We start from the raw sequence: 27,356 nt of genomic DNA, 5'->3' as shown, positions 1-27,356 counted from the left end.
TAATCGAAGATGATGCTGAAATACCAGAATATGGGGGTAAATTTCTATTCCAAGTCTGGTTATAGTGTTTGTATAGTGTCGATTAAACCCAATATGTTTGCATGCATGATTTTTAGGGTTTCTATTATTTATCGAACAATTGGTGGTCCCTAAATACTTTGTCATCTAGCAATTTCAGTTATCAGTTATACAAGTGGGGTTATTTTATCATCTGAGTTTTTACGGTTTTTTTTGTCCAATTCGTGTTTTTTTTAACCGTGATAATGTGTTTATGTTATGATATTATTGTTTACATGTATACAAAATTGTTTTTTTTTTCCAGATTATTCACTTAATTTCTCCATTAAACTGTTATATGGGGGAGAGTTTAATCAAGATTTTACTGCGTACATTGACGGGGAATGCAAATTTTTTGATATGTGCTCTCTTAGAAATTTTAGAATGGTTGATTTGGACTCAATGTGTAAGGAAATAGGTATAGGAGAGGGTTCATATGATCTGTGGTTTTCCCTTCCTGAGAGAGAGTTAAATGTTGATACTATAAATCCATTAGATTTTGATGATGATGTTGGGACCATGTTGGATATGTTAGTTTACACTAAGTGCCTTCAAGTTTATACCACTGCCAAAGATAGTTGTAGTGACTTGCTTGACTTTGATTTCACTCAATTTGACACTGATGAGAGAATACAAAGAGTTGAGAGTATGATTCAAGAGTGTCAAACTGTAAGGAAAACAGGAAGAAGTGGGGAAAGATGACTGTGAGGGGGATAAAGAGAAAGATGATGTGAGTTTTAATGGAGATAGTTCAAATATGGATTCCAGTGAGAGTGAGGTTGAAATTAGTCCTAAAAAGAAGAAGAAGAGAATACCACCTCCCAATCCTCCTTTCAGAATCAGGAAAAGAGGAAGATACTCAATGCTAAGGGTAATATCTAACTCTCCTTATCAATTTTTAGTTATTGCATTTTTATAAATTTTGCTTTTCAAATATGGTGCATTGTTTCCTAACAGGGCTTGTTCAAGAATACTGAGGACACTCATGCAGTGCTTGATGAAGATGATGGTCCACCTGTAAGTCAGAGTAGTCAGCCAAAGAAGAAAACTAAAAAAGGATATGCACAGTCAAGTAAAAAAGGAAAAGAAACAGTTAGGGATGATGCATATGAAGGGGACAGAGAAGATTTTGAGGGTGATCATGTGACAGGGGTTGATGAGGAATAAGTGAGAACCAGTGCAGATTTAGGTGATGATGAAGGTTTGAATGCTGTTGAGGGTGATAGAGTTGAATGTGAAGAACCAAAAGTTGTTGATGAAGAAAGTTTTGAGGGTGGTTTTGACAGTACTGATGAGAGGATGGCTGTTGACTCCTGTGATGAGGTTGACACACAATTCCCTGAGTTTAATGGGTTCACTGATATGGATAACCCTAAGTTTGAGCTTGGTATGCTGTTTACAAGTGGTAAGGTGTTTAGAGCAACAGTTAGAAAGTATGCAATCAAGAATCAGAGGGCCATTAGTCTTAGGAAGAATCAAACTGATAAGGTGAAATGGATGTGCTCACCTGGATGTGAATGAAAATCTTTTGGTATAAACCATAGAAGGACAGACACCTTTCAGATAAAGACATTATGCAAGACACACTCTTGTAATCCAACATGGGAACAAAAGTGTATAACTTCTACATGGATTGCAGAGACATATGAGGATGAATTAAGACTGAACCCAACCTGTGAAAGGTTTTTAGCACATAAACGCAACAAAAACATAAATTTAAATCTTAAAAAAAAATTGAAACCCTCAGCAGGATCCATGCGAAAAATAATATTTAATTCGCAGTTCAGTATGTTTACCTTAAGAAGCTTTACGTTAATGGAAAGATGGAGGTCTTTAATAGCGATCCAAGAACGATGAACGGAAATCCCTAGCAGCTGCTCCTCAAGTGTGAAGCACTCCACCGGTATCCACCAAGAGTACAATGGGATGGAGGAGGAAGAGGTTGAGAGAATTAGTTGCCTCCCTCTTGTTCTACTTTAGAATTAGGGTTAATTATTTGGGTTGAGGCAAATAGGGTTTATAATAGTATATTTATAGGAAAAAAATTCAGCTAAAACTTTTCCATAAAATATTATTATTATTAACCCTTTAATTGATTATTCTTAATAACCAATTAACTAATAATTAAAACACCTTTTAATCATTAATCCCTTTTCTAAACACTTTAGAAAAATAATTCTCTCACTTGATTTAATTTCTAAAATTAAATTCTTAATTAATAATATTAAGAATTAATTAAATCTCATTTAATCAATTATTAAATCTGCTAATTAATTATTTATTTCACAAATAAATAATTACCAGCCATTATTAATTAATTCCTCCACCATTAAATCATTCTCTTTTATGGTGTGACCCTGTAGGTTCAATATTAAGCCAGTAGTAGAAATAAATAATAATAAAACTATTTTATTATTATTTATATAAATTCTCTAATTCATTAAATATGATTAATTAATAAATTAATCATATTTATTCTACATCGTGAGGGATACTTCTCAGCATATCGCGACTATCTGGATAATACGAATTCACTGCTTAGAATACCAAGAACCTATTCAGTGAGTAGTTACCGTACAATCAATTCCTTCTACCCTGTAATGTCACAATTAAATATAAGGCATGGAACTTGTGTCAAGCCTATCTTATTTAATCATTTGCTTTCCCATTCACTATACTTAGTTCTGTTTAATGTAAATTAGAAACTCCTTTCTAATTTCATTCACTCTGGCCAGAAATTCCTGAACTAGCATAAGTGGATCAGCATTGAACATTCTCTTCCTTCAGTGGAAGGGGTAGATCCTTTATTGATCATACATTATCTTCGTGTACAAATTCTTATACCCAGTAGAGCCCTTATAATTGTCCCTGGAGACTAAGAACTAAACCAGATTATAGTTCAGTGTACACAAGATGACTATTATGACCTCAAGTCTAAGGATACTTGTACAACTATCATTATGTGAACAACTGCTGATACGTGAGTGAACTCCATCAGTTGTTCAGCTTTGTGAGTCATGTTCAGTGAACTTATTTTATAATAAGCACCTACATACTAGCTATAGTGTCACCACACAAATGTCTATGAGAATAGATATCCTTCATAATGAAGCAAGCATAGTATGTATCGATCTTTGCGGATTACTAATTACCAGTTAGTAATCCTACGACCAGGAAATATTTAAGTTTAGAGTTATCATCTTTTTGGTATCATTATTATGATCTCATCATAATCCATAAAAAGCTTTACTCTAAACTATGGTATATCTTATTTAAACACTTAAATAGATAAAGCCCCGTAATAAAACCAAAACAAGTCTTTTATTAATATCAATGAAATCAAAACAGATTACATAAAAGTTATTCCTAAATCATCATACATGATTGGACTTAGGACACATCTCTTTCAATCTCCCACTTGTACTAAAGCCAATCACTCTGGTATCTAATACCCATCTTGTCTTTATGACGATCAAAGTGACTTTGAGAAAGTGGCTTTGTGAGTGGGTCTGCTACATTGTTATGTATGTTAACTCTCTTGACGTCTCCTCTTTCAATACAATACAAGAAATGTTACCGCGCTCCCACTAACCTTTTTGTAGACACATGGTTCATCTGTGTTTTTGATAAAACCAAACTCTTTGATTGTCTCATCAAAACGGATGTTCCATCTACGAGAAGCTTGTTTTAAACCATATATGGTTCGCAGCAGCTTACACACTAGGTGTTCATTTCCCTTGGAAAGAAAACCCTCTGGCTGTGTCATATACACTTCCTCTTCAAGTTTCCCATTGAGGAAGGACGTTTTCACGTCCATTTGCCAGATCTCATAGTCATAGTAAGCAGTAATCGCAAGCAAAATCCGAATTGATTTTAACAGGGCTACAGGAAAAAAAGTTTCATCAAAGTCAATCCCTTACCTTTTTCTGAATCCTTTTGCCACGAGCCTAGCCTTATAGGTCTCCACCTGCCCATCTGCTCCAATCTTTCTTTTGTATACCCACTTGCACCCAATAGGCTTAACACCTTCAGGCACCTCAACCAGAGTCCATACTTGGTTGGTATACATAGATTCCATTTCGGATTTCATGGCACTATGCCATTTCTCTGAGTCAACACTACTCATAGCCTCATTATAGGTCACAGGGTCGTCATCATCAATGATTGACAACTCATTGTCATTCTCAATGACAAGGCCATAATACCTCTCAGGTTGGCGAGACTGTGACGACCTCAACCCCGGGGTCAGGAGTTGACGTCACCAACAACAATAATAACAATTATAATTCAATCTAAAACATAACTATGACCCCCTTTTACCAAGACCTTTTCCAGGTTTAAGTATGACTTAGGTTATTCAACCAACACAACCCAAATTACCTTACACAACCCTGACCACTAATTTAATGTAGCAACTCAACAGACCTCATCTGGTCTGAACACAACTACCTCAGAGGAGCCTGACACGAAAGGAGCTGGAACTCTGCCCTGACTACCGCGCAAGAATCTCCTAGGCATCTGCAATACATATAAAATATTCTGCAAGGGTGAGCAATTGCTTGATCAGTAGCACCACTATATGAATAACAAGTAAAACAGTTTAAAGTAAAGCAGTTATAGGAACAGAATTCATATCTTGCCAGAAACATGTAAAACAGATATAAACTGGATATCAAAACTAGCATGCTCTGTAAAACAATAACATCAGTAGTGTGCATAAAAAAAACATAGTTCAATTTTAGCATGCTATCTCTATTTTCAAATCTTTCGTTCCATTACAGGAACCATAAAACCATCTATCCCATTACGGAGACCCAAAATCATTTGTTCCGTTACGGGAACCATAAAACTTGTCCCATCACAGGACCTATAAAACTTGTTCCTCTTTGGGAACCTCAAAATCACTTTAATTGCTTAAACAATTCCAAAACCATATCAATCAAATACTCGTACCCTTACGGGAATCACAAAACCAAATCAGATACGTAATGGATATGTGAAGACAGTTGATCAGGCTATCAACACTAGACGGCTCCAACTGCCATCTTATTCATGGCTCCAACTGCCATTTCAATTATCTGTTTCGGAACTCAGAGACTAGCTAGGTCTCTGACCTGCTGGACTAATCGGTTATACAGTGCGCGCAACCGAATTAGCCTCTTACGCCAACTCAATAGGCCTACTCTGGCCCCAATGTATCCCATATCTGATCGTTTTAATCCAGTTTTCAAAATCATCACTTTTACCTATCTCTTTTCAAAATCAATTCTATCACAGCACACTATTCAAATCCTCTTTTCATTAAAATCACGTTTAGAGATAGATGTTTTCAGAAGTTACTTTTCCCCAAAACATCATTTAAACAACATTTTCAAATACAGGGGATACGTAACTTAAAATGTTTCTGTTCCATTACGAAAGTAAAATATTTAGTTATTAACATATACTGAACCATAAAAGAGTGGTCAGGGGTACTTGCCTTGCAGAGCTTTACGACCAACTCTAACTAATTTTGATAAACTTGAACGTTCAGGCTCTCATGGAAAAATGACTGTAAACTATAAGACATCCCTGCTTCGCAACAATCTATCTCAAGATAGTATCCAGGACTCTCAGGGTTCTTTGCTTGAAAATCTCGAGGTACTTGCCGACTGATCACTAGATTATCTTAATTCGATATCAATTCCTGAGTCCTTCGACCAGAACCTACAGAGCCGAAATACCCTACGTTAGACGTCTAGGTACGCTTGACATATCCTCAATAACACATCTACCCATTCGATATCAATTCCCGACTCGTACTTATATATTATTATAATACACGCATCAATGTAGAGTTCACGTTCTCAAAATCGGTTTGGTGTTCATTTTCAGAAAAATACATATACTCGTCATTTTACTAAAATTCGGGTTATTACTTTTTGGCAGAATAGTTCGCCACCACATACAATCAAATTTCGTATATAACATATATGTTTATATATACTCGTTCGACGTCCCGATGATTACAGGATACGCTCCCGTATTTCCGTAGTTCGATTTCTCGGAAATTGGGCAGCACCTCCTTTATTTATCGGACTAACCCGTCGAAACACTTCGACGTCTCAAACCAAATCCACAACAACAATAAATCACAATCAATTCAATTCGTCATCCCACACCAGCACAATTCCAATAATCATATCCTACTTTTCACTTTAAAATAAATTTTATAACCGATTTTATTTATTAATTTGGAAATATTAGGACTCAGATATACATCACCATCGTCCACCGTCCGCTCGTAACGAGTCATCGCGGTACGGCGGCAAAATTTATTGGTTCCTGAAAATATTCGGGTATCCAAATAAATTCTACCGATTATTCCAAAATATTTCCTGCACGAATTATTAATAATATCACGGATATTCATCAAACAATTCCTGCATAACAAGGAAAGAATTAAAATTAATTAGTAAATTAATAACAGAATTTCACACAGACTGCGCACAACACACGCACAAGCGCGTGTAAATCACGCGCTGCCGAAATCCACCAAATCGGAGCAAACACAGCCACACACATATACTCACACAAGTAACACACACATACGATATATACACACAAGTGCGTATGCATGTATCAGAGAAGCAAGAACCGAGTAGCCGGAAAAGATACCGAAAAACGGTGACAGAAACAACGCAGCCGAGCAAGAAACAAATGGAGAAAGGAGGAAGAAGACGGGAAAAAGGAAGAAAAAAGAAAGAAAACGGAGGAATAAGGAGAGAGAGAAACCGAGAGATTGTTAGAGAGAGAGACAATCGAGATATGGTGGAGTGAAGCCGGGGAGAACAGGGGGTGGGGGTGTGTTTTTGGTTTTTTTTTTTCCTCCTGTACTACAATTGCAACACGTAGTACTAATTTACTGAAATGCTGACACGTAGAGTTTGGGATAAATATGAAGGGTTGATAGTCTGTTTTGCCCCTGAAATTCGAAATTAACGGAATAAAGTGCGAATAAAACAACCTCCGAAAATTACGAAAATAGCGCTAAAATATTACAAATATCCCGAAGTAAATAAAAATGTAAATTTTGAAATTTTTAAACAATTTTTAAGGTACGCTTTATACCCGCTTTTTGACCGATAACGAAACAACGCGCGGGTAAAATGATTTCCGAAAATTTCCAAAATAATTCTAAAATTCTCAGAATAAAATATAAGTTTCATAATTTTTTAAAGATTCCCATAATTAAATATGGATTTTAGCATTTAACACACTCAGAAAATCATTTAAAAATGAATAATTAACAAAATATTGATTTCTAAATTTTATAAAGTCCTAAAAATAATTATTGAAATTAGAAAATTAGAAAACCAATTTTTAAAGACAACCCAAATATTTATGGAATTAAAATTACAATAAAATCACTTTTACAAGCGAAATAAAATCATATAACTCACCAATAAATCACATAATTCCAATCCCACATATCAACAAAGCATAAATAATTAAATAACAATCAGTAACCGCTGCCAAAATCAATACACAACTTTTATTTATTTACTTAAATTTTTATTACACCTCCAAGTATAAAACAAAAATAAAAATACACGAGTCATTATATTCTTTCCCCCTTAAAAAGATTCTATCCCCAGAATCTGACTTAATTAAACAGATGATGATATTTATCAAGCATATCTGACTCTAACTTCCAGGTAGACTTTTCTACTCGAGGATTTATTCATCGCATATTCGCTATAGACATAAATTCATTACAGAGGACTCATCCTCAACGATTTAGGGTTTGGATCGATCATTCTACGCAGAATAATTTTGGATAAGAGCACATTGGCTCCTAATCAATGATTTGATCCGAATCAGATATATATTACCTTAATATTAACATACAAGACACATTATATATATATATACTGCAACTGCAGCAGCCACGTCAACTTATGGCAACTATACTTATATTTACCAATATCGCGAATGACTTACTATATTGAGGACTCAACTTGTCCCTTCTGTTCAACTTAACCAATCTCTGTCAGGGTAAAACTTTCGCCTATACCCCGATCCTCCTTATATATATTCATACTCTTTCAATGAGAATCCACTTTCTCTCTTCGTACATTCCGAGTCGTTTCAACTCTTTCCCAAGTACACCACCACCCTCTTAATATACTAAATTAATTCAGGATTTAACACTATCTCTATTCCTACTTTATCTCAATAGAGTGAGGTCCACACTTATGTCCAAACACACTTCATAAGGTAACATTTTCTTACTAACATGATAGCTATTAGCATAGAAAACTCAATTCACAGCAGGTGATTACTTCAGTTTCCTTTGTCAACCCAACACATATACTCTCCACATTTCTTATATTGACCAAATCATCTTCTCACTTTGACCCTCTATCTAAAAGTGATAGATAATACTGATTTTCAATTTAGTTTCCAACATCCGATCACTTCTTACTCATTCTCATTCGTCTGGCTAGATAGTACATTTATATATTCAAATTTTATCACCTTTCGGTATTCAACTCTAATTTTTTTTTACTCTTTTCAATTTCCTCGGAATCTTAGTCATGTTCGATTCTTGATTCACAACTTCTTTTTAACACTGCTTGATTCTTCCCATTCCTTCTAATTGAAAAGTGATCTCACACACTTACTCTCCGGGTACTTGAATCTTCAATTTCTCACTTCTTCCATTCTTCTATCAACTCCTCAATGATCTTAATAATAATCAATTTTCTTTCCTACTCCCGACATCTATCCCTGAATGAATCCTTCCTGGTAGGTAGTCACATAAACAACCATGGCTTATAATCAATTTTAATCAAGTTCTCATACTTTTGAAGCTTAATATACAATTCCTACTTCTCATCCTTTCATAAACACTTCTTTAGGCTTTCAACTTGACCTTCTTTAACCCTTAGATGGGCGAGGATGTTATCATGCAAGCACTTCTGATACACCATATTCCTTATTTTCTTATAGACAATTAATACACTTGTTACTCCGTCTATTATTACCAAAACTTACAGCACTCATAACCCATTCTATACAGGGTTACATATTCTTATTCGTCGACTTTTCTAACTTCTGATAATCATCATGTAACTTCATACATCCATCCTTTTTTCCTATAAATCACATTGGTACACAACACAGAATACACCTTGTCTCATTATTCTTTCATCTCCCAATTCAGAAATTTTCTTCTCAATATCCCTTACATGTGCTAGTTACACATTCTCTTCTTGATTACATCCTTGAATACTTATCCCAATATTAGCTTCCGTGGATATTATCGTTTGCTTCTTTCGGTAATCAATTATTGTCCTAGTTCCTTATCAGGGCCTTGAGCAGCTAAACTTTTAATCACATTACAAGTCTTAGTCTTGGCTGTACTGGACGTCAAACCTTTTGATGCACTACCTCCCATGCTATCTCGGGAAGTACTTCTACAATTCTTGGCAACATGCCCTACCTTGCGACAGTTATAACAGACGACTCCTGGATTTTCCACCTTACATTCTGACGCATAATGTCCCTTCTGACTACCCCTAAAGCATTCAGTATTTGCTTTACACCTTCCACCATGCCTCTTACCGCATTGCTTACACTCTAATATAGACGATTTAACCGAGTTGGCCTGATTAGAGCTAGCTGGGGTGTTACTAATTCTATTTAAAGAAATACTTTTCTCTCTAAATTCTTTATTCTTATTCCTTCCGACCTTTTTATGAGACTTCTGACTGGATCCTTCTTGACCTGATGCTTCCTTCATATCATCAATCTTTCGCTTCTTATCTTCTCATTCTCTAGCGGCTAACTTCTGATCAAATTCAATTACTAAGGCGGCCTGAACTACGGAAGGATACATTTTGAGTTGCAATGCCACCACTTCACTACGAATTTCAGGCTTCAATCCTTGTTAAAACATCCTTGCCTTTTGAGCTTCAGAGCACACATAATTTGGTACAAATCTAGCCAACTCTGTGAACTTAGCCTCATACTCAGCTACACTGTCACCTTGCTTCAGTTCTAGAAACTCAATCTCCATTTGGTTTCTTACACAGTCAGGAAAATACTTTTCCAAAAATAACTCAGTAAACCTAGCCCATGGAATAGGGCCTTCTCCTTCTAATGCTTTAGTTGACTTCCACCAGTAATTTGCTTCATTTTTCAAGAAATAGCTCGCATAATCAGTCTTAAGATTCTCACTTACTTGAACAAGATTAAAAGCTTTCTCCTTCTCTTTTAACCATGCTCTAGCAGCTACTGGATTAGGTTCACCTTTAAACTTAGAAGGGTTAACATTCTGAAAAGATTTGACATAAATACTTGGGTTCACTCCTTGTTGTTGCTGCTGCAACAGTAGTTACCGCTACTGAACCTGTTAAATTAACTGCAACTGTTGTTTCTACTGCTGGTGCAACAAATCTAGAATTTCGTTCATAGCTGGACCCTCCACAAAACTATTACTATTTTCTAGGTAACTTTCTTGGGTGGCATTTTCCTGGAATATATAAATGATTTTTATTCAAAACAGAACAAAATGTTTAACAGAAGATATCACCGTTTAAACGGTGCACCCGTATCAGGAAAATGCTGCCCAATAAAATACCCATGTCCTTAATATCGGGGTCCATTTACAAAAGAAGTCTAGATTAACTGCACTTGCAATCATAACAACAATGACAGTAGCAGTATCAATAACAGTTCAGGAAGACTAAAATACAAAGGAACTAACACCGTAACATGATTCCTTAATACAACAACAATTGACCAACTTCCAGTCATTTCTCTATTATCACATTAACACTAATCTGATACACTACGAGACTTATCTGGCTATATCACCTATCTTTTCTCCAGGGGTGATTTCTTATCACCCTCAAGTGATTTATCAATCACTGAATTACCTTTCTTTCCCGGGGCGACTTCTTATCTCCCACCATTAACCTATCTTTCACAAAGTTAACTTTTCTAAAGCCGCAACCTTCAATATCGAATCATAAATCCTCTCTACTATTATCGTTTCTGGGATAGCTAGCAATCCAATGTACATCTTATATTTCTTCCAGGCAGTCAACTCTCAACTACTTTCGATGACCAGGACTGTCTAATCACAAAAGCTACTGACAATCCACTGCCTTGGGACTTCAAATAAAATTTCAAAGTCGAAGAATCATTGATACGGGGAGGACAAAAGAAGAAAACATAGGTATGACTGAGAGCAACCATACAAGTACATAAGATGGCCAGTCTTAGTACCATACGGTCACAACACATAATTCGGTGCCGTCCCACCAGACCCTTTTGTCACATAGACAAATGGTCAATTCATATGCATTGTTTGCCCCAATCAACCGAAAAATAACCGAGGAAAGAAACAATATTCAGATAATAAATTCACAAATAAAAAGGAAAGAATCCGATTTGTAAGGGGATCAACAGAACCCTAAGTAGCTTACCTCGGGTTTACAACCTTGTCACAAGAAAGATAAACAACTTATAAAATAAGAAATAATTACTCTGGAGATAGAATACATTTCAAGGAAGGAAATAAAAGAGTTCAAAGATATCACCTCCCATTCTAATCCACATTCACTACCAATTTAGTCGTCATAACAGCCCCTGACTATTATCACGCTATCCGAACTCACCAAGATCACACAATCAGTCCAATAACATTCATTGACACATAAACTGTGATATTTAGAAATAACGTTGGCAACTGACACAACAAGAGCCCGCACAATGCTGAATCTTAGCAATCAGAATCGTTTTATCGAGGAAAAAACTAGAAATCTCTATAAAACGTTACTAATAATACATATGCGAAGAACATGCACTCTAGGTTAGGGCAGTTCCAGTAATTTCTTAATAAACGTCAGGGTTACGTCTCCGAAACCCTTGAATAAACTCATAGACTCACTCCTCTGATTGAGTTGCTGACTTACATCTATCTAAAAACCTTTCTTCACTCTTCTGACACTACCCATAACCTAAATCAGGGACTCAAACCTGTAGCTCTGATACCAACTGTGACGGCCTCAACCCCGGGGTCAGGAGTTGACGTCACCAACAACAATAATAACAATTATAATTCAATCTAAAACATAACTATGACCCCCTTTTACCAAGACTTTTTCCAGGTTTAAGTATGACTTAGGTTATTCAACCAACACAACCCAAATTACCTTACACAACCCTGACCATTAATTTAATGCAGCAACTCAACAGACCTCATCTGGTCTGAACACAACTACCTCAGAGGAGCCTGACACGAAAGGAGCTGGAACTCTGCCCTGACTACCGCGCAAGAATCTCCTAGGCATCTGCAATACATATAAAATATTCTGCAAGGGTGAGCAATTGCTTGATCAGCAGCACCACTATATGAATAACAAGTAAAACAGTTTAAAGTAAAGCAGTTATAGGAACAGAATTCATATCTTGCCAGAAACATGTAAAACAGATATAAACTGGATATCAAAACTAGCATGCTCTGTAAAACAATAACATCAGTAGTGTGCATAAAAAAACATAGTTCAATTTTAGCATGCTATCTCTATTTTCAAATCTTCCGTTCCATTACAGGAACCATAAAACCATCTATCCCGTTACGGGGACCCAAAATCATTTGTTCCGTTACGGGAACCATAAAACTTGTCCCATCACAGGACCTATAAAACTTGTTCCTCTCTGGGAACCTCAAAATCACTTTGATTGGTTAAACAATTCCAAAACCATATCAATCAAATACTCGTACCCTTACGAGAATCACAAAACCAAATGAGATACGTAATGGATATGTGAAGACAGCTGATCAGGCTATCAACACTAGACGGCTCCAACTGCCATCGTATTCATGGCTCCAACTGCCATTTCAATTATCTGTTCCGGAACTCAGAGACTAGCTAGGTCTCTGACCTGCTGGACTAATCGGTTATACAGTGCGCGCAACCGAATTAGCCTCTTACGCCAACTCAATAGGCCTACTCTGGCCCCAATGTATCCCATATCTGATCGTTTTAATCCAGTTTTCAAAATCATCACTTTTACCTATCTCTTTTCAAAATTAATTCTATCACAGCACACTATTCAAATCCTCTTTTCATTAAAATCACGTTTAGAGATAGATGTTTTCAGAAGTTACTTTTCCCCAAAACATCATTTAAACAACATTTTCAAATACAGGGGATACGTAACTTAAAATGTTTCTGTTCCATTACGAAAGTAAAATATTTAGTTATTAACATATACTGAACCATAAAAGAATGGTCAGGGGTACTTGCCTTGCACAGCTTTACGACCAACTCTAACTAATTTTGATAAACTTGAACGTTCAGGCTCTCATGGAAAAATGACTGTAAACTAGAAGACATCCCTGCTTTGCAACAATCTATCTCAAGATAGTATCCAGGACTCTCAGGGTTCTTTGCTTGAGAATCTCGAGGTACTTGCCGACTGATCACTAGATTATCTTAATTCGATATCAATTCCTGAGTCCTTCGACCAGAACCTACAGAGCCGAAATACCCTATGTTAGACGTCTAGGTACGCTTGACATATCCTCAATAACACATCTACCCATTCGATATCAATTCCCGACTCGTACTTATATATTATTATAATACACGCATCAATGTAGAGTTCACGTTCTCAAAATCGGTTTGGTGTTCATTTTCAGAAAAATACATATACTCGTCATTTTACTAAAATTCGGGTTATTACTTTTTGGCAGAACAGTTCGCCACCACATACAATCAAATTTTGTATATAACATATATGTTTACATATACTCGTTCGATGGCTCGATGATTACAGGATACGCTCCCGTATTTCCGTAGTTCGATTTCTCGGAAATTGGGCAGCACCTCCTTTATTTATCGGACTAACCCGTCGAAACACTTCGACGTCTCAAACCAAATCCACAACAACAATAAATCACAATCAATTCAATTCGTCATCCCACACCAGCATAATTCCAATAATCATATCCTACTTTTCACTCTAAATAAATTTTATAACCGATTTTATTTATTAATTTGGATATATTAGGACTCAGATATACATCATCATCGTCCACCGTCCGCTCGTAACGAGTCATCGCGGTACGGCGGCAAAATTTATTGGTGCCCGAAAATATTCGGGTATCCAAATAAATTCTACCGATTATTCCAAAATATTTCCTGCACGAATTATTAATAATATCACGGATATTCATCAAACAATTCCTGCATAACAAGGAAAGAATTAAAATTAATTAGTAAATTAATAATAGAATTTCACACAGACTGCGCACAACACACGCACACGCGCGTGTAAATCACGCGCTGCCGAAATCCACCAAATCGGAGCAACAACAGCAAACACAGCCACACACATATACTTACACAAGTAACACACACATACGATATATACACACAAGTGCGTATGCATGTATCAGAGAAGCAAGAACCGAGTAGCCGGAAAAGATACCGATAAACGGTGACAGAAACAACGCAGCCGAGCAAGAAACAAACAGATAAAGGAGGAAGAAGACGGGAAAAAGGAAGAAGAAGGAAAGAAAATGGAGGAATAAGGAGAGAGAGAAACCGAGAGATTGTTAGAGAGAGAGACAATCGAGATATGGTGGAGTGAAGCCGGGGAGAACAGGGGGTGGGGTCTGTGTTTTTGGTTTTTTTTTTTCCTCCTGTACTACAATTGCAACACGTAGTACTAATTTACTGAAATGCTGACACGTAGAGTTTGGGATAAATATGAAGGGTTGATAGTCTGTTTTGCCCCTGAAATTCGAAATTAACGGAATAAAGTGCGAATAAAACAACCTCCAAAAATTACGAAAATAGCGCTAAAATATTACAAATATCCCGAAGTAAATAAAAATGTAAATTTCGAAATTTTTTTAAAAAAATTAAGGTAAACTTTATACCCGCTTTTTGACCGATAACGAAACAACGCGCGGGTAAAACGATTTCCGAAAAAGTCCAAAATAATTTTAAAATTCTCAGAATAATACGAACTTAATAAAATATAAGTTTCATAATTTTTTAAAGATTCCCATAATTAAATATGGATTTTAGCATTTAACACACTCAGAAAATCATTTAAAAAATGTATAATTAACAAAATATTGATTTCTAAATTTTATAAAGTCCTAAAAATAATTATTGAAATTATAAAATTAGCAAACCAATTTTTAAAGACAACCCAAATATTTATGGAATTAAAATTACAATAAAATCACTTTTACAAGCGAAATAAAATCATATAACTCACCAATAAATCACATAATTCCAATCCCACATATCAACAAAGCATAAATAATTAAATAACAATCAGTAACCTCTGCCAAAATCAATACACAACTTTTATTTATTTACTTAAATTTTTATTACACCTCCAAGTATAAAACAAAAATAAAAATACACGAGTCGTTATAGAGACACTCTCCCTGACCTACGAATGGGCTGTTCCGTAAAAGGTTCTTCAGTCTGAACTGTTGTTTCCACTTGATCCGTAGTAGTTTGTGCTTCTTGAACTTCATCAAGTTCAATTTTGCTCCCACTGTTTCCTTCAAGGATAAACTGCTTTTCCAAGAAGGTTGCATGTCTGGAGATAAACACCCGATGATCGGTGTAAAAGTAATACCCTAAAGTCTCTTTAGGATATCCCACAAAATTACATTTTACAGATCGAGATTCCAGCTTATCTGGGTCAACTTTCTTGACATAAGCTGGACATCCCCAAATCTTAACGTGTTTAAGACTCGGTTTCCTTTCTTTCCATATCTCATATGGAGTTTGAGGAACAGATTTGGAAGACACCTTATTCAGTAAATATGTTAAGGTTTCCAATGCATAACCCCACAGGAATACTGGAAGATTCGCATAGCTCATCATGGACCGAACCATGTCTAACAAAGTTCGATTTCTCCTTTCAGATACCCCATTCAACTGTGGAGTATATGGAGGAGTTCACTGGGAGACTATACCATTTTCTTTGAGATAAGCTAGAAACTCTCCATTCAATTATTCACCACCTCGATCTGATCAAAGAGTTATAATACTATGTTTGGTTTGTTTCTCCACTTCATACTTATATTCTTTGAACTTTTTAAAGGCTTCAGACTTGTGTTTCATCAAATACACATATCTGAATCTAGATCGATCATCTATGAAAACAATGAAGTATGAAAATCCACCCATGGCTTGCGTAGACATTGGTCCATATACATCTGTGTGTACCAATCCTAGCAAATCTGCAGCCTTCTCTCCATGTCCACTAAATGGAGATTTGGTCATTTTACCCAATAGACAAGACTCGCATGTAGGATATGATTCAAAATCAAAGGGGTCAAGTAACCCTTCCTTATGCAATGTCCGCAGTCTATTTTCACTAATATGACCAAGTCCGCAGTGCCACAAGAAAGTGAGATTTTCATCATCCCTTTTTCTTTTATTAGTATGTTCAATTTGTAGTAAATTATGCTATACGTCACATACATACAGACCATTGTTTAAAATACCACTTCCATAAAGAACGTTATCTCTAAGAATTGAACATTTATTATTCTGAATAACAAATGAAAATCCAGCCAAGTCTAACATGGAATAGAAATAATATTCCTCACAATCGAGGGAACAAAATAACAATTATTTAGAACAATAGTCTTGCCCGTAGGCATATGTAAATGAAATGATCCTACAGCTTCAGCAACAACTCTTGCTCCATTTCCCATCCGTAGAATCACCTCCTCTTCTTCAAGAGTCCTACTTCTCCTTAGTCCCTGCAACGAATTGCAAATATGAGAATCACGGGCGGTATCTAATACCCAAGTAGAAATTTGACTTAGTGACATATTAACTTCGATCATGAACATACCTGAATCAGAAGCGGTAGTCTCACTACCCTTCTTCTTCTTTAATTCTGCAAGGTAAACCTTGCAGTTCCTCTTCCAGTGCCCCACCTTGTTACAGTGAAAGCAAACAGCTTTGCTCTTGGGGTCTTCAGCTTTTTGTGGAACCGGATTTTTCTCACCTACTTTCTTCTTCTTGGATGGGTTCTTCTTCCTTTTCTTAGGATTGGAACCTTCACCAATTAGAAGAACAAAACTCTTCTTAGGGGGAAAATTCGATTCCGCAATCTTCAACATGTTATGGAGTTCAGGCAGGCTGACATTCAGCTTATTCATGTGAAAGTTCACAACAAACTGCGAGAACGAACTCAGAAGTGATTGCAAGACCAAGTCTTGGCTCAGCTCCCCATCCATGGCAAAACCAAGTTGTCCAAGACGTTCAATCAAATTCATCATCTTAAGTACATGGTCATTCACAGATGATCCCTCAGACATCCTACAACCGAACAGTTCCTTCGATATCTCATATCGAGCTGTCCTCCCTGCCATATCATACAACTCTTGTAGATGCATAAGGATAGTGTGAGCATCCATACGCTCATGTTACTTCTGTAGCTCAATGTTCATGGAAGCTAGCATGATGTATTGAGCAATATTTGCATCATCTATCCACTTACGATACACAACATGTTCATCATTATGTGCATCGCTAGCAGGTTCAGTAGGCTTAGGTGAGTCAAACACATATTTCAGCTTCTCAACCCTGAGAACAATTCTCAAGTTTCGAAGCCAGTCAGCAAAATTAGGACCAGTCAACTTGTGAGCATCTAGTATACTCTGGAGTGATAGTGCAGAAGACATAACGAATATAGTAAATCTGTAAATGATAAACACATAACAACACTTAACAAATATTCAATTTCATTTCAAGACACTATATGAATCAGGTCTTTATTCATAAGTGGCTCCCACTAGTTTATCTAATTTATCTAATTTATACAACCCCTAAGTGAAAATTAAGCATTCATAATGCTAGTGGGAATAGGGATCCTATATTCCATCACACAACCTCGGCTGTAGCACGAAACGTCATGTGATGTTCAATAGGCAGACAACTCTTGTCAATTACATCTTATGTTTTTTCCTAATAAAACTTTAGCCTCTTGAATAATTGAGTCACGGCTGTAGCACGACAAACTCAATATTCTAAGTCAAGTCTAGCCCAACATTTCGTACAATTGAATCAGTCTCCAACGGCCCATGGCTGTAGCACGTAACGACCTTTAGATTCTAATTCAATGTACACATCTCTATGTAATAAACAAGTATTTCTTATTTCGAAATCAAAGCCCTCGGCTGTAGCACGAAACGACAATGATTTAAAAATAAGAACCACTTTCTACCATGTTGGAAGGCTATGACCGACACAAGCCCGTTGTATCATTGGTCAATTACTACTTGATATTATTTAATTTTAGAGGGATTATATTATGTTATAATCATAATCATATTATAAAGAGATTGTTCCTTTTAAATTAAATATTTCAAATCAATAATCGATAATCAGATGATTCCCAGATCGGGGGGAGCATTGTCAAGAGGCGTCACTTAATACCCCTTTCTTACAGATAGAAATCTGCTTTTGACAGAATCATCCTTTCTCTCAATATTGAAAATTTATATTTAATTACGTGTTTCATAAACACAAGAATCTCATGATTGTATTCATAATATTATTGTTAAGGCAAGAACCGATTCCTATTCTAGATTTTCTAGAGCACACCCTATATTGATTTAAGTTCACCTAAATCTATCATCGCATGGTAAACATAGGCATATATCTCATATATAAAATTAAATAAACAAGTAAATGTAAAGTGCAATAAAGTAAATGTGTTTGGTTATGGCCCCATCCTATGTGATCTTTATCAAACTCATGATAAAGATCAAGGTCAATCTAATATGGTGATGGAAATAAATACAACTACTTATTATATAAGTCTTCTTCTTTATTTAGACTTCTTGTATGCCTCGTCTTCTTCTTTGTATCACCTCCATTGGATAGCCTTCTTGAGTCTTCAATTACATTACATAGATTCAAAGTAAAACTAATCTAATGAACTTACAAGAATAACTCGAGTTACATTCGAGATTTATGATTACAAAGATTGACGACATGCAAGTCGTATTTAAAACCAAAACCAAAATCATTACACTAAGGTCGAAAGGCCATAACCATCCACCATGCTCATACAACACATAAAAGCATGTTAAAATACATAATTTGATCTTAACATATCATATTATCCATGATCTAATCATAAAAAAAAACGACAAAAAATCAGAAAAATCAGAATCAAATCAGAAAAACAAGAATCACTGTTTACGGGTAGTAAACGACGTCAAACGCCTTACAGACGAGTCGTTGATAGCTTTAGCTATCAGTTTTATTCAGACGCTCATTTATCTATGGAATAGGATATTCATTTGCGTAAATCGGATACCAGACCCAGATTTCAGCAAATCTGCAACAGCGAATTCAGAATCCGTATCTAATATGATTCTCATAATTAGAACAAACATAAATCATTTATATATCAGTATATATACAGATTACATAATCATCTTATGATTATACAACTCACATGAATATCATATATTCAAAACCATACATATATAAGCATATTATATCAACATCAAATCATGGCGAATCACGTACATGCTCATATATCGAAAAAAGTTAAACACATAAACGAATTAAAAACTTTTCGCAAGTAGCTCTGATGCCATTGAAGGATTTTTAGCACATAAACGCAACGAAAACATAAATTTAAATCTTATAAAAAAACTGAAACCCTCCGCAGGATCCATGCGAAAAATAATATTTAATTCGTAGTTCAGTATGTTTACCTTAAGAAGCTTTACGTTAATGGAAAGATGGAGGTCTTTAATAGCGATCCAAGAACGATGAACGGAAATCCCTAGCAGCTGCTCCTCAAGTGTGAAGCACTCCACCAGTATCCACCAAGAGTACAATGTGATGGAGGAGGAAGAGGTTGAGAGAATTAGTTGCCTCCCTTTTGTTTCAACTTTAGAATTAGGGTTAATTATTTGGGTTGAGGCAAATAGGATTTATAATAGTATATTTATAGGCAAAATTTTCAGCTAAAAATTTTCCATAAAATATTATTATTATTAACCCTTTAATTGATTATTCTTATTAACCAATTAACTAATAATTAAAACATATTTTAATCATTAATCCATTTTCTAAACACTTTAGAAAAATAATTCTCTCACTTGATTAATTTCCAAAATTAAATTATTAATTAATAATAATAAGAATTAATTAAATCTCATTTAATCAATTATTAAATCTTCTAATTAATTATTTATTTCACAAATAAATAATTACCAGCCATTATTAATTAATTCCTCCACCATTAAATCATTCTCTTTTATGGTGTGACTCTGTAGGTTCAATATTAAGCCGGTAGTAGAAATAAATAATAATAAAACTATTTTATCATTATTTATATAAATTCTCTAATTCATTAAATATGATTAATTAATAAATTAATCATATTTATTCTACATCGTGAGGGATACTTCTCAGCATATCGCGACTATCCGGATAATACGAATTCACTGCTTATAATACCAAGAACCTATTCAGTGAGTAGTTACCGTACAATCAATTTCTTCTACCCTGCAATGTCACGATTAAATACAAGGTATGGAACTTGTGTCAAGCCTATCTTATTTAATCATTTGCTTTCCCATTCACTATACTTAGTTCTGTTTAATGTAAATTAGAAACTCCTTTCTAATTTCATTCACTCTGGCCAGAGTTTCCTGAACTAGCATAAGTGGATCAGCATTGAACATTCTCTTCCTTCAATGGAAGGGGTAGATCCTTTATTGATCATACACTATCTTCGTGTACAAATTCATATACCCAGTAGAGCACTTATAATTGTCCCTGAAGACTAAGAACTAAACCAAAGTATAGTTCAGTGTACACAAGATGACTATGATGACCTCAAGTCTAAGGATACTTGTACAACTATCACTATGTGAACAACTGCTGACACGTGAGTGAACTCCATCAGTTGTTCAGCTGTGTGAGTCATGTTCAGTGAACTTATTCTATAATAAGCACCTACATACTAGCTATAGTGTCACCACACAAATGTCTATGAGAACAGACATCCTTCAGAATGAAGCAAGCATAGTATGTACCGATCTTTGCGGATTACTAATTACCAGTTAGTAATCGTACGACCAGGAAATATTTAAATTTAGACTTATCATCCTTTTAGGTCTCATTATTATGATCTCATCATAATCCATAAAAAGCTTTACTCTAAAATATGGTATATCTTATTTAAACACTTAAATAGATAAAGCCCGCAATAAAACCAAAACAAGTCTTTTATTAATATCAATGAAATCAAAACAGATTACATAAAAGTTATTCCTAAATCATCATACCTGATTGGACTTAGGACACATCTCTTTCAACCTAGGCAACAAATGTTTTTCATGCTAGGGTTGTGAATGATATAAAGTGCAAAATTTCTTTGTCAATGATATATAGGGCACTGAAAAAGGCTAGAGATAACATCACAGGTAAACATGAGGCTGAATATGCTAAGGTCTTTGCATTTGGGAATGAGATTAAGAAACAAATGCCTACCTCCACTGTCAAAATCATGTCTGAGCAAGAGGAGCATGGAAACATGAGGTTTAAAATGATGTACATTTGCTTAGGTCCATTAAAGGATGTGCATGTAGAAAGTGGCAACTAACAGGTATACCGTGCTTCCACGCTTGTGCCTGTATTTTTTTTCAAAAACAAAGCCCTTTAGAATATATGCATGAGTGTCACAACAAAGATTGGTACCTAAGGGTCTATAGCCATATACTTGAACCACTAAATGGAGAGGAGTTTTGGGAGGAGACACATGAAACTCCCATCTTTCCTCTAAAACTGAGAGTGGCACCTGGTCGACCTAAAAAAAAGAGAAACACAGCCACTGATGTTGTTGAGACAAGAGAAAATGACCCGACAATATTAAAAAGGAGTGGCACAACAAATCAGTGTGCTTGGTGTAAGGCTTTGGGGCACAACACAAGAACATGTGAAGCTAATGTATGTATCACTGTGCTTGTGGTTTATTTATGCAAATGGTCTGATTTTGGGACTAATTGGAGCTATTTCATTGCCATAAATTTGACGAGGAGAGAAAGAATAAAGAAGAATGTGTGGAAGAAAGTACCTCAAAAGTTGCATCAAGATGTGGCAATTGTCAGGGCCATGGCCACAATAAAAGAATCTGCAAAAAGGTAATCTATTACAACTCAATTCATGTCTAAACACATCTGAAGTTAACAACTCGTTTAATTGCATTACAGCCTTTTGTGGAGCCAAAGAAGAAGGCAAAGAAGAAGCCAACAGTGGAGGCAAAAAAGAACCCAGAAAAGGAGGCAATGAAGGACCAAGCTGTGAAGGGAAGGAAGAAAGTCAGGAAGGAGTCAGATCTGGATCCAAGGAAGGAGGTACAAAACACACCAAAGAAGGCTAGGACCAATACATATGCATCCAGTCATGGAGGAATTATCAAGCCCTTCAAGGCACCAGGCCCAAGTACTGGGAAGAAGAAGAAGAATTTGGGTGTGCCGCCAGTCGAAGGTCGAAAGTTCACATCTTTGAAGAATTTGGAAGCAACAGGGCTTCATAAGAAGAAAAATTTGGGAAAAAAAAGAAGTGAAGAACCAATGTTAGATGAACATGCACCTACTTTTGTGCTCTTTTGTTAAGACCAAACATTAACTTTAGGTCCATTTGTAGTTTTATATGGCTGCAGTTTGGTACAATGTTTTAAATATTATTGGATTCGGTTGGTTTGAAGTTAATGCTAATGGTTTCAAGTTTGTTTTCATTTTTATTGCATTGTTCAATTCAGTTGCATCCTAACATACAATTTCCACAACATACAAAAAACAGCTAAAAACTTGAGACTTAAGAATAATTTCATTACGAATGATCTGTCATGACAAGTACATTTACTCCTTTTCAGAACACAAATAAATGAAAATACATATCCATGTCAATATTAGAAAAGTCATGGTTTTGCTACACCATTTCCTCTTTCCTCCAATCTCCACAGCATTTTCATTCATCACTTCCAAATTCTTGATTTCTTCTACGAGATTATTAATTCTTCGAATAAGCCCTGGAATGATAACTTGAGCACGGTGACACAAAGGGCCATCTACCCATCGAAAAAAATTACACCTGCGATCCGAACATGCCAAGAAACATCGACCCGCATTTGTCGTCGTTCAAGCCGTCTGTTGTGTTGCAAATTTTAGACAAGAACATCTTGTAGTCATTTCTTATGGCTGATTTGTTGAGAGTAAAGAGATTAGGGCTGATTTGTTAAGAGAACACAAATTGTACATAATGGAATAATGGAAAGGGGCTGCATATATATATATATATATATATACTAAAGAGATACACTGCAAAAGAGCCGTTCAAATACGTTTTTCCCATTTTACCCCTTATCCCGTTAACTTTAACGTCACAGTTGGATGGAAAAGCAACCATGGGGTACAAAAAGAAGGTACAAAAAGAAGCGAAAATAATTATTTAGGGTGCAAACTGACAGGAAAAATAATATAGGACCAAATCGGAAAAATGAAAATAATAGTAGGGTACAAACTGCCAATTACTCAACCCAAATCTTCCGTGATATCAATTAATAGATCTTCGGTGAGATGGTCGTGGGCACCTTTTTCTTTTTGCGCCTACTCAACTTTGTGTTGGTAATTTTTTTAGGAGAATTTTTAACACTAGCACTCGCAAGATTAACAGTGGTACCACTAGTCACAGAGGCTCCGATGCTCGACCTTTCTTCCATTTTTGTGGGTAGACACGGGTTCCAAGATTTTGGTAAGATATGTGTTGTCCAGTTCTAAAATTTTAGAGCACAGAGCAGCCATCTGCGGATCATCACTAAAAAGAAGACACAAGTCATCCAAAATCGGAAAATATTCGTCTTTCATACACCTGTTCAAAAATGTTCATGTCAGTCTCCATACAATCATTGTCAGGAAGTTATAATGCAACTATGTAAGCAACAAAGTGAAAGAAAGTGAAAGAAAACATTGGTGCCGAGACATACTCGAACAGCTTCTGGTCACTGCCATGGAAAACATTTGAAATTGCACGTGCAGCAACTTCCTTTACATCAAACTCATCACTTCTAACACGTTCGAGAAGCATGTCTATCAATCCCAGGTCATATATATCCTATCAGTTCCAACGATATCGATTAGAAGTTGCAATTACTTATGAACAGGAAAATATACATTAATACGAGAAGGTATAAACGAATGAATATCTACAAAAGGATATATGAACAGATATATGACTAGTGTAAATAATTCAAACAATATATGTTGTACATAAACAGTCCCGTCAACTTTCATTCAACAAGAATGTTTTCTAATTTTGTGCCAATAAAAAGACAAAAAAAAAAAAAACCTACTTGCATCTGTGAGCTATTTGCAACAGCAGTTACGTTTGAAATTATCCAGCAAGCTTCCTTTCTCACAATCGTACATTTATGGGGTAACAATTCACCCACGACTGCCAGTGATGATAGCCTAATCATAAACTGCAAGAACGACTAACTTATTAGATATTACACAGAGCACTACTTAACCAACCTATTTCAAGTAAAACTGTGTTGAAGATCAGCAGAGTCCAAAAACTCAGCAGCGCAAAATACAATCATTAAAAACCATCTTTGAAGCTATAAAAATCACTAAAACCAACGCCTTAATCCAGAAAAGAAGAATTACAATACTACCAGAAAAATGCACTATAAATGCTTAAAAAGCAAAGGACATGTGCTAATATATAAAATCAGACCTATGTTATACTCCAATGGGATTAATGATATACATTATCTATATCTCAAAAGTAATATTTAGATATATTCCTAATCTATGTTCCAATTGATAGCTTGGTTGGAGATCCTATTACCCATATTGATGACATGGCAAGTTTTAGGGATAGTTAGAGGTTACTCAAATATAGGTCACAAAATTGAATAGCCTTTAAAATATAGGTAAGGACTCATATGGTTGGAGTGAGTTTTTTTTACCTAAAACCTTTATACTGCTTAATTAGATCATATGTTGAAGCCTACATTGGGAATTAAGAAGTGGATCACCGGAGTCCATCTTTGTGTCATTAATTGAACTCATTGTCCCAACTCCCAACTGAATATTTGAAATAGTTTAGGTCTCTGCTTGGAACTCGCTGTGATGTTATTCTTGCCCAGATTTGTTACCCGGACTCAGATGGAAGTATTCAGCTGATGAAAATATATCCTAGAATTTAATGTGTGCTTTCTCTTTTTACGAGAGAGAATATGAGTGCTGTATAATACATACCCAAACACATAAATGTGAAATTTAAAGAGCTTTTTCAATATTATTTTGTAAGGATTTGCGGTCTCGGAGTGGAATTTAATATAACAATTAATATTTGACGTTTTGCCATACCTGAATCTCCTCGTCATTGCCCCATCTCACGTAATTACCAATTGTTCGAAGGGCAGAAATGACTATTTGAAGTACTGAATAACTGAAACACAGGTAAACATAGTAGCTAGGATAAACAAAATTGCAAGAAAGAATTTGCCGAAAGAGACAATAGATTAAATCCACTAACTTAATCAGATCAAGAAGACGATCAACACCAGTTCCAATTTTCACAAGTCCTTGGTCAGAGAGAAGTGAAAGTGCAAGACACCCTTGTATTAGTACCGACTCATGCACATACCCTATAGCTGTGCTGATTGTATTAACAACTATGTCCATCTGCCAAGAATAAAAAATAATTAAACACACACACACACACATATATAGAAATGGCTTTAAAAAGGAAAATCGAGTATAACCTTATCAGAGAGTAGCTGTGGTTTCATTCGACAAAAGGCTGTCAAAAGCTTGCAGCCACTTTCTAACAGCTCATAATGGTTATACTCATTTGAAATAAGGGACTCCAAGTCTCTTAGAACTCCATTCTTTATCATAAAATCACAAGATTCAGGGAATACATTGGCTATATTAGCCAATGTGAAGAGTGCCTGCGCATATGAAAGGACAGCATGAAATACAATGTTATATTGTTTAAATAATAATGTAGCCCAGGGAAGGAGTAGTAGGAGGTTACCGTCGTTTGCACATAACCTTTTGGTGAAAGGATAAGGTTCAAAAGATATGGAACTGATCTATCTTTAAACTCCTTGCCTTTGTTAGATACAATAGTTTCGAAGACCACTGCGGAATAGTACTGTGACAAGGAGGGGAAACTTATTTAAATAAGTCCCGGGCATGGGAGTTGAATTTAATTTCTGTAACTAAACCAATAACCAAAAAAAAAGAAGGAAGAAAAAAGTAGTGACTCATCGAACAAACCTGGAATTGAGGGCTTTTATTACCGTCGAGAAACTCAACAAGATCGCTAATCAGTCCTGAGTCGAGATGATCAGCTAACCTGGTGTCTGATGTAATAATTAGATGAATATTGTATTTTATAAGTAGCAAAAGAGAAGAAGTGATATCCATACCCTCTACAATTTGGTCAGCCAAACTCTTGAGGGCATCCAATTGTTCAGTAGAGTCCTTGGTACAATTACAGATTAATTTGGTTGTACAATTAAGCGTTTTAATCTGTATGAACAGTCAAAATAGGTTTTAATTGCAAATACTACTGTGCAAGATTAAATACGTATGTAATGTAATTTGTAATAAGACAGGGGTACCTGTCTTTTGACATTGAACGCCAGACAATCGGAAACAAAAGTTGAGGAGAAAATTTCAGAGTCCGGCGGACAGACAAGATCAAGTGGACAGTATTTTTCACAACGATCTGTCCTTGTTCTTTCAGTTTCGACACAATTCATCGCCCCCCCCCGCCCTTTCTTTTCTTGTGATTCTTACCTCTCTCAAATCAATAATCAATAATAATTATAATAAATAAATATATATACACACTCAAAACTGGGCTCGGGCTGCCTGTCCATTTAGGTCATTAATTTCTTATTTTTTATTATGACCTATTTGTTATATTCTATTTTAAAGTTCAATGGAGTCCACCTTTAATTGGAGTCCTCGGAGTTCATATATGTTCTGCAAGTAAAATATAGCTTAAAATATTGCAAAACATATTATTTTTCGACAAATATCACTATTCTATCAAAAATTTTGTAGATTGCATACATTTTATAAGGAGAACATTGCAAAAATATATATTCTACAAAACATGTTTAGTTTACAGAACATATTGCAGAACATACATATTGTACCGTAAATATATGAGATTTGCATGATTTTGTTGAAGTTA

At 35.5% G+C, this 27,356-nt stretch overlaps 1 protein-coding gene across 1 annotated transcript; it reads right to left on the bottom strand.

The window, feature by feature from the left end:
• Positions 1-23,465: 23,465 nt before the first annotated feature.
• LOC141712748 (importin subunit alpha-4-like) lies at positions 23,466-26,972 on the bottom strand. The gene is made up of 10 exons (XM_074515792.1): positions 26,776-26,972; positions 26,581-26,683; positions 26,429-26,514; positions 26,184-26,303; positions 25,909-26,097; positions 25,680-25,828; positions 25,511-25,592; positions 24,487-24,615; positions 24,121-24,248; positions 23,466-24,005 (listed from the first exon to the last, which is right to left on the bottom strand). Exons 1-10 carry the CDS (start codon positions 26,914-26,916, stop codon positions 23,819-23,821), a joined length of 1,314 nt encoding a protein of 437 aa, XP_074371893.1. The 5' UTR covers positions 26,917-26,972; the 3' UTR covers positions 23,466-23,818.
• Positions 26,973-27,356: the final 384 nt, after the last annotated feature.

This window comes from Apium graveolens, chromosome 3, assembly GCF_009905375.1.
Source record: "Apium graveolens cultivar Ventura chromosome 3, ASM990537v1, whole genome shotgun sequence".
Classification (NCBI taxonomy): Eukaryota; Viridiplantae; Streptophyta; class Magnoliopsida; order Apiales; family Apiaceae; genus Apium; species Apium graveolens.
The sequence above is the reverse complement of the archived record's forward strand: the minus strand, read 5'-3'. Positions and strand labels throughout refer to the sequence as shown.

Coding starts and splice junctions, on each gene's coding strand:
- LOC141712748 (XM_074515792.1), bottom strand. CDS start 26,916: ATGAATTGTGTCGAAACTGAAAGAACAAGGACAGATCGTTGTGAAAAA. Junction 26,515..26,580: donor GGCTGACCAAATTGTAGAGG/GTATGGATATCA, acceptor TTATTACATCAG/ACACCAGGTTAGCTGATCAT. Junction 24,616..25,510: donor GCAATGACGAGGAGATTCAG/GTATGGCAAAAC, acceptor TCGTTCTTGCAG/TTTATGATTAGGCTATCATC.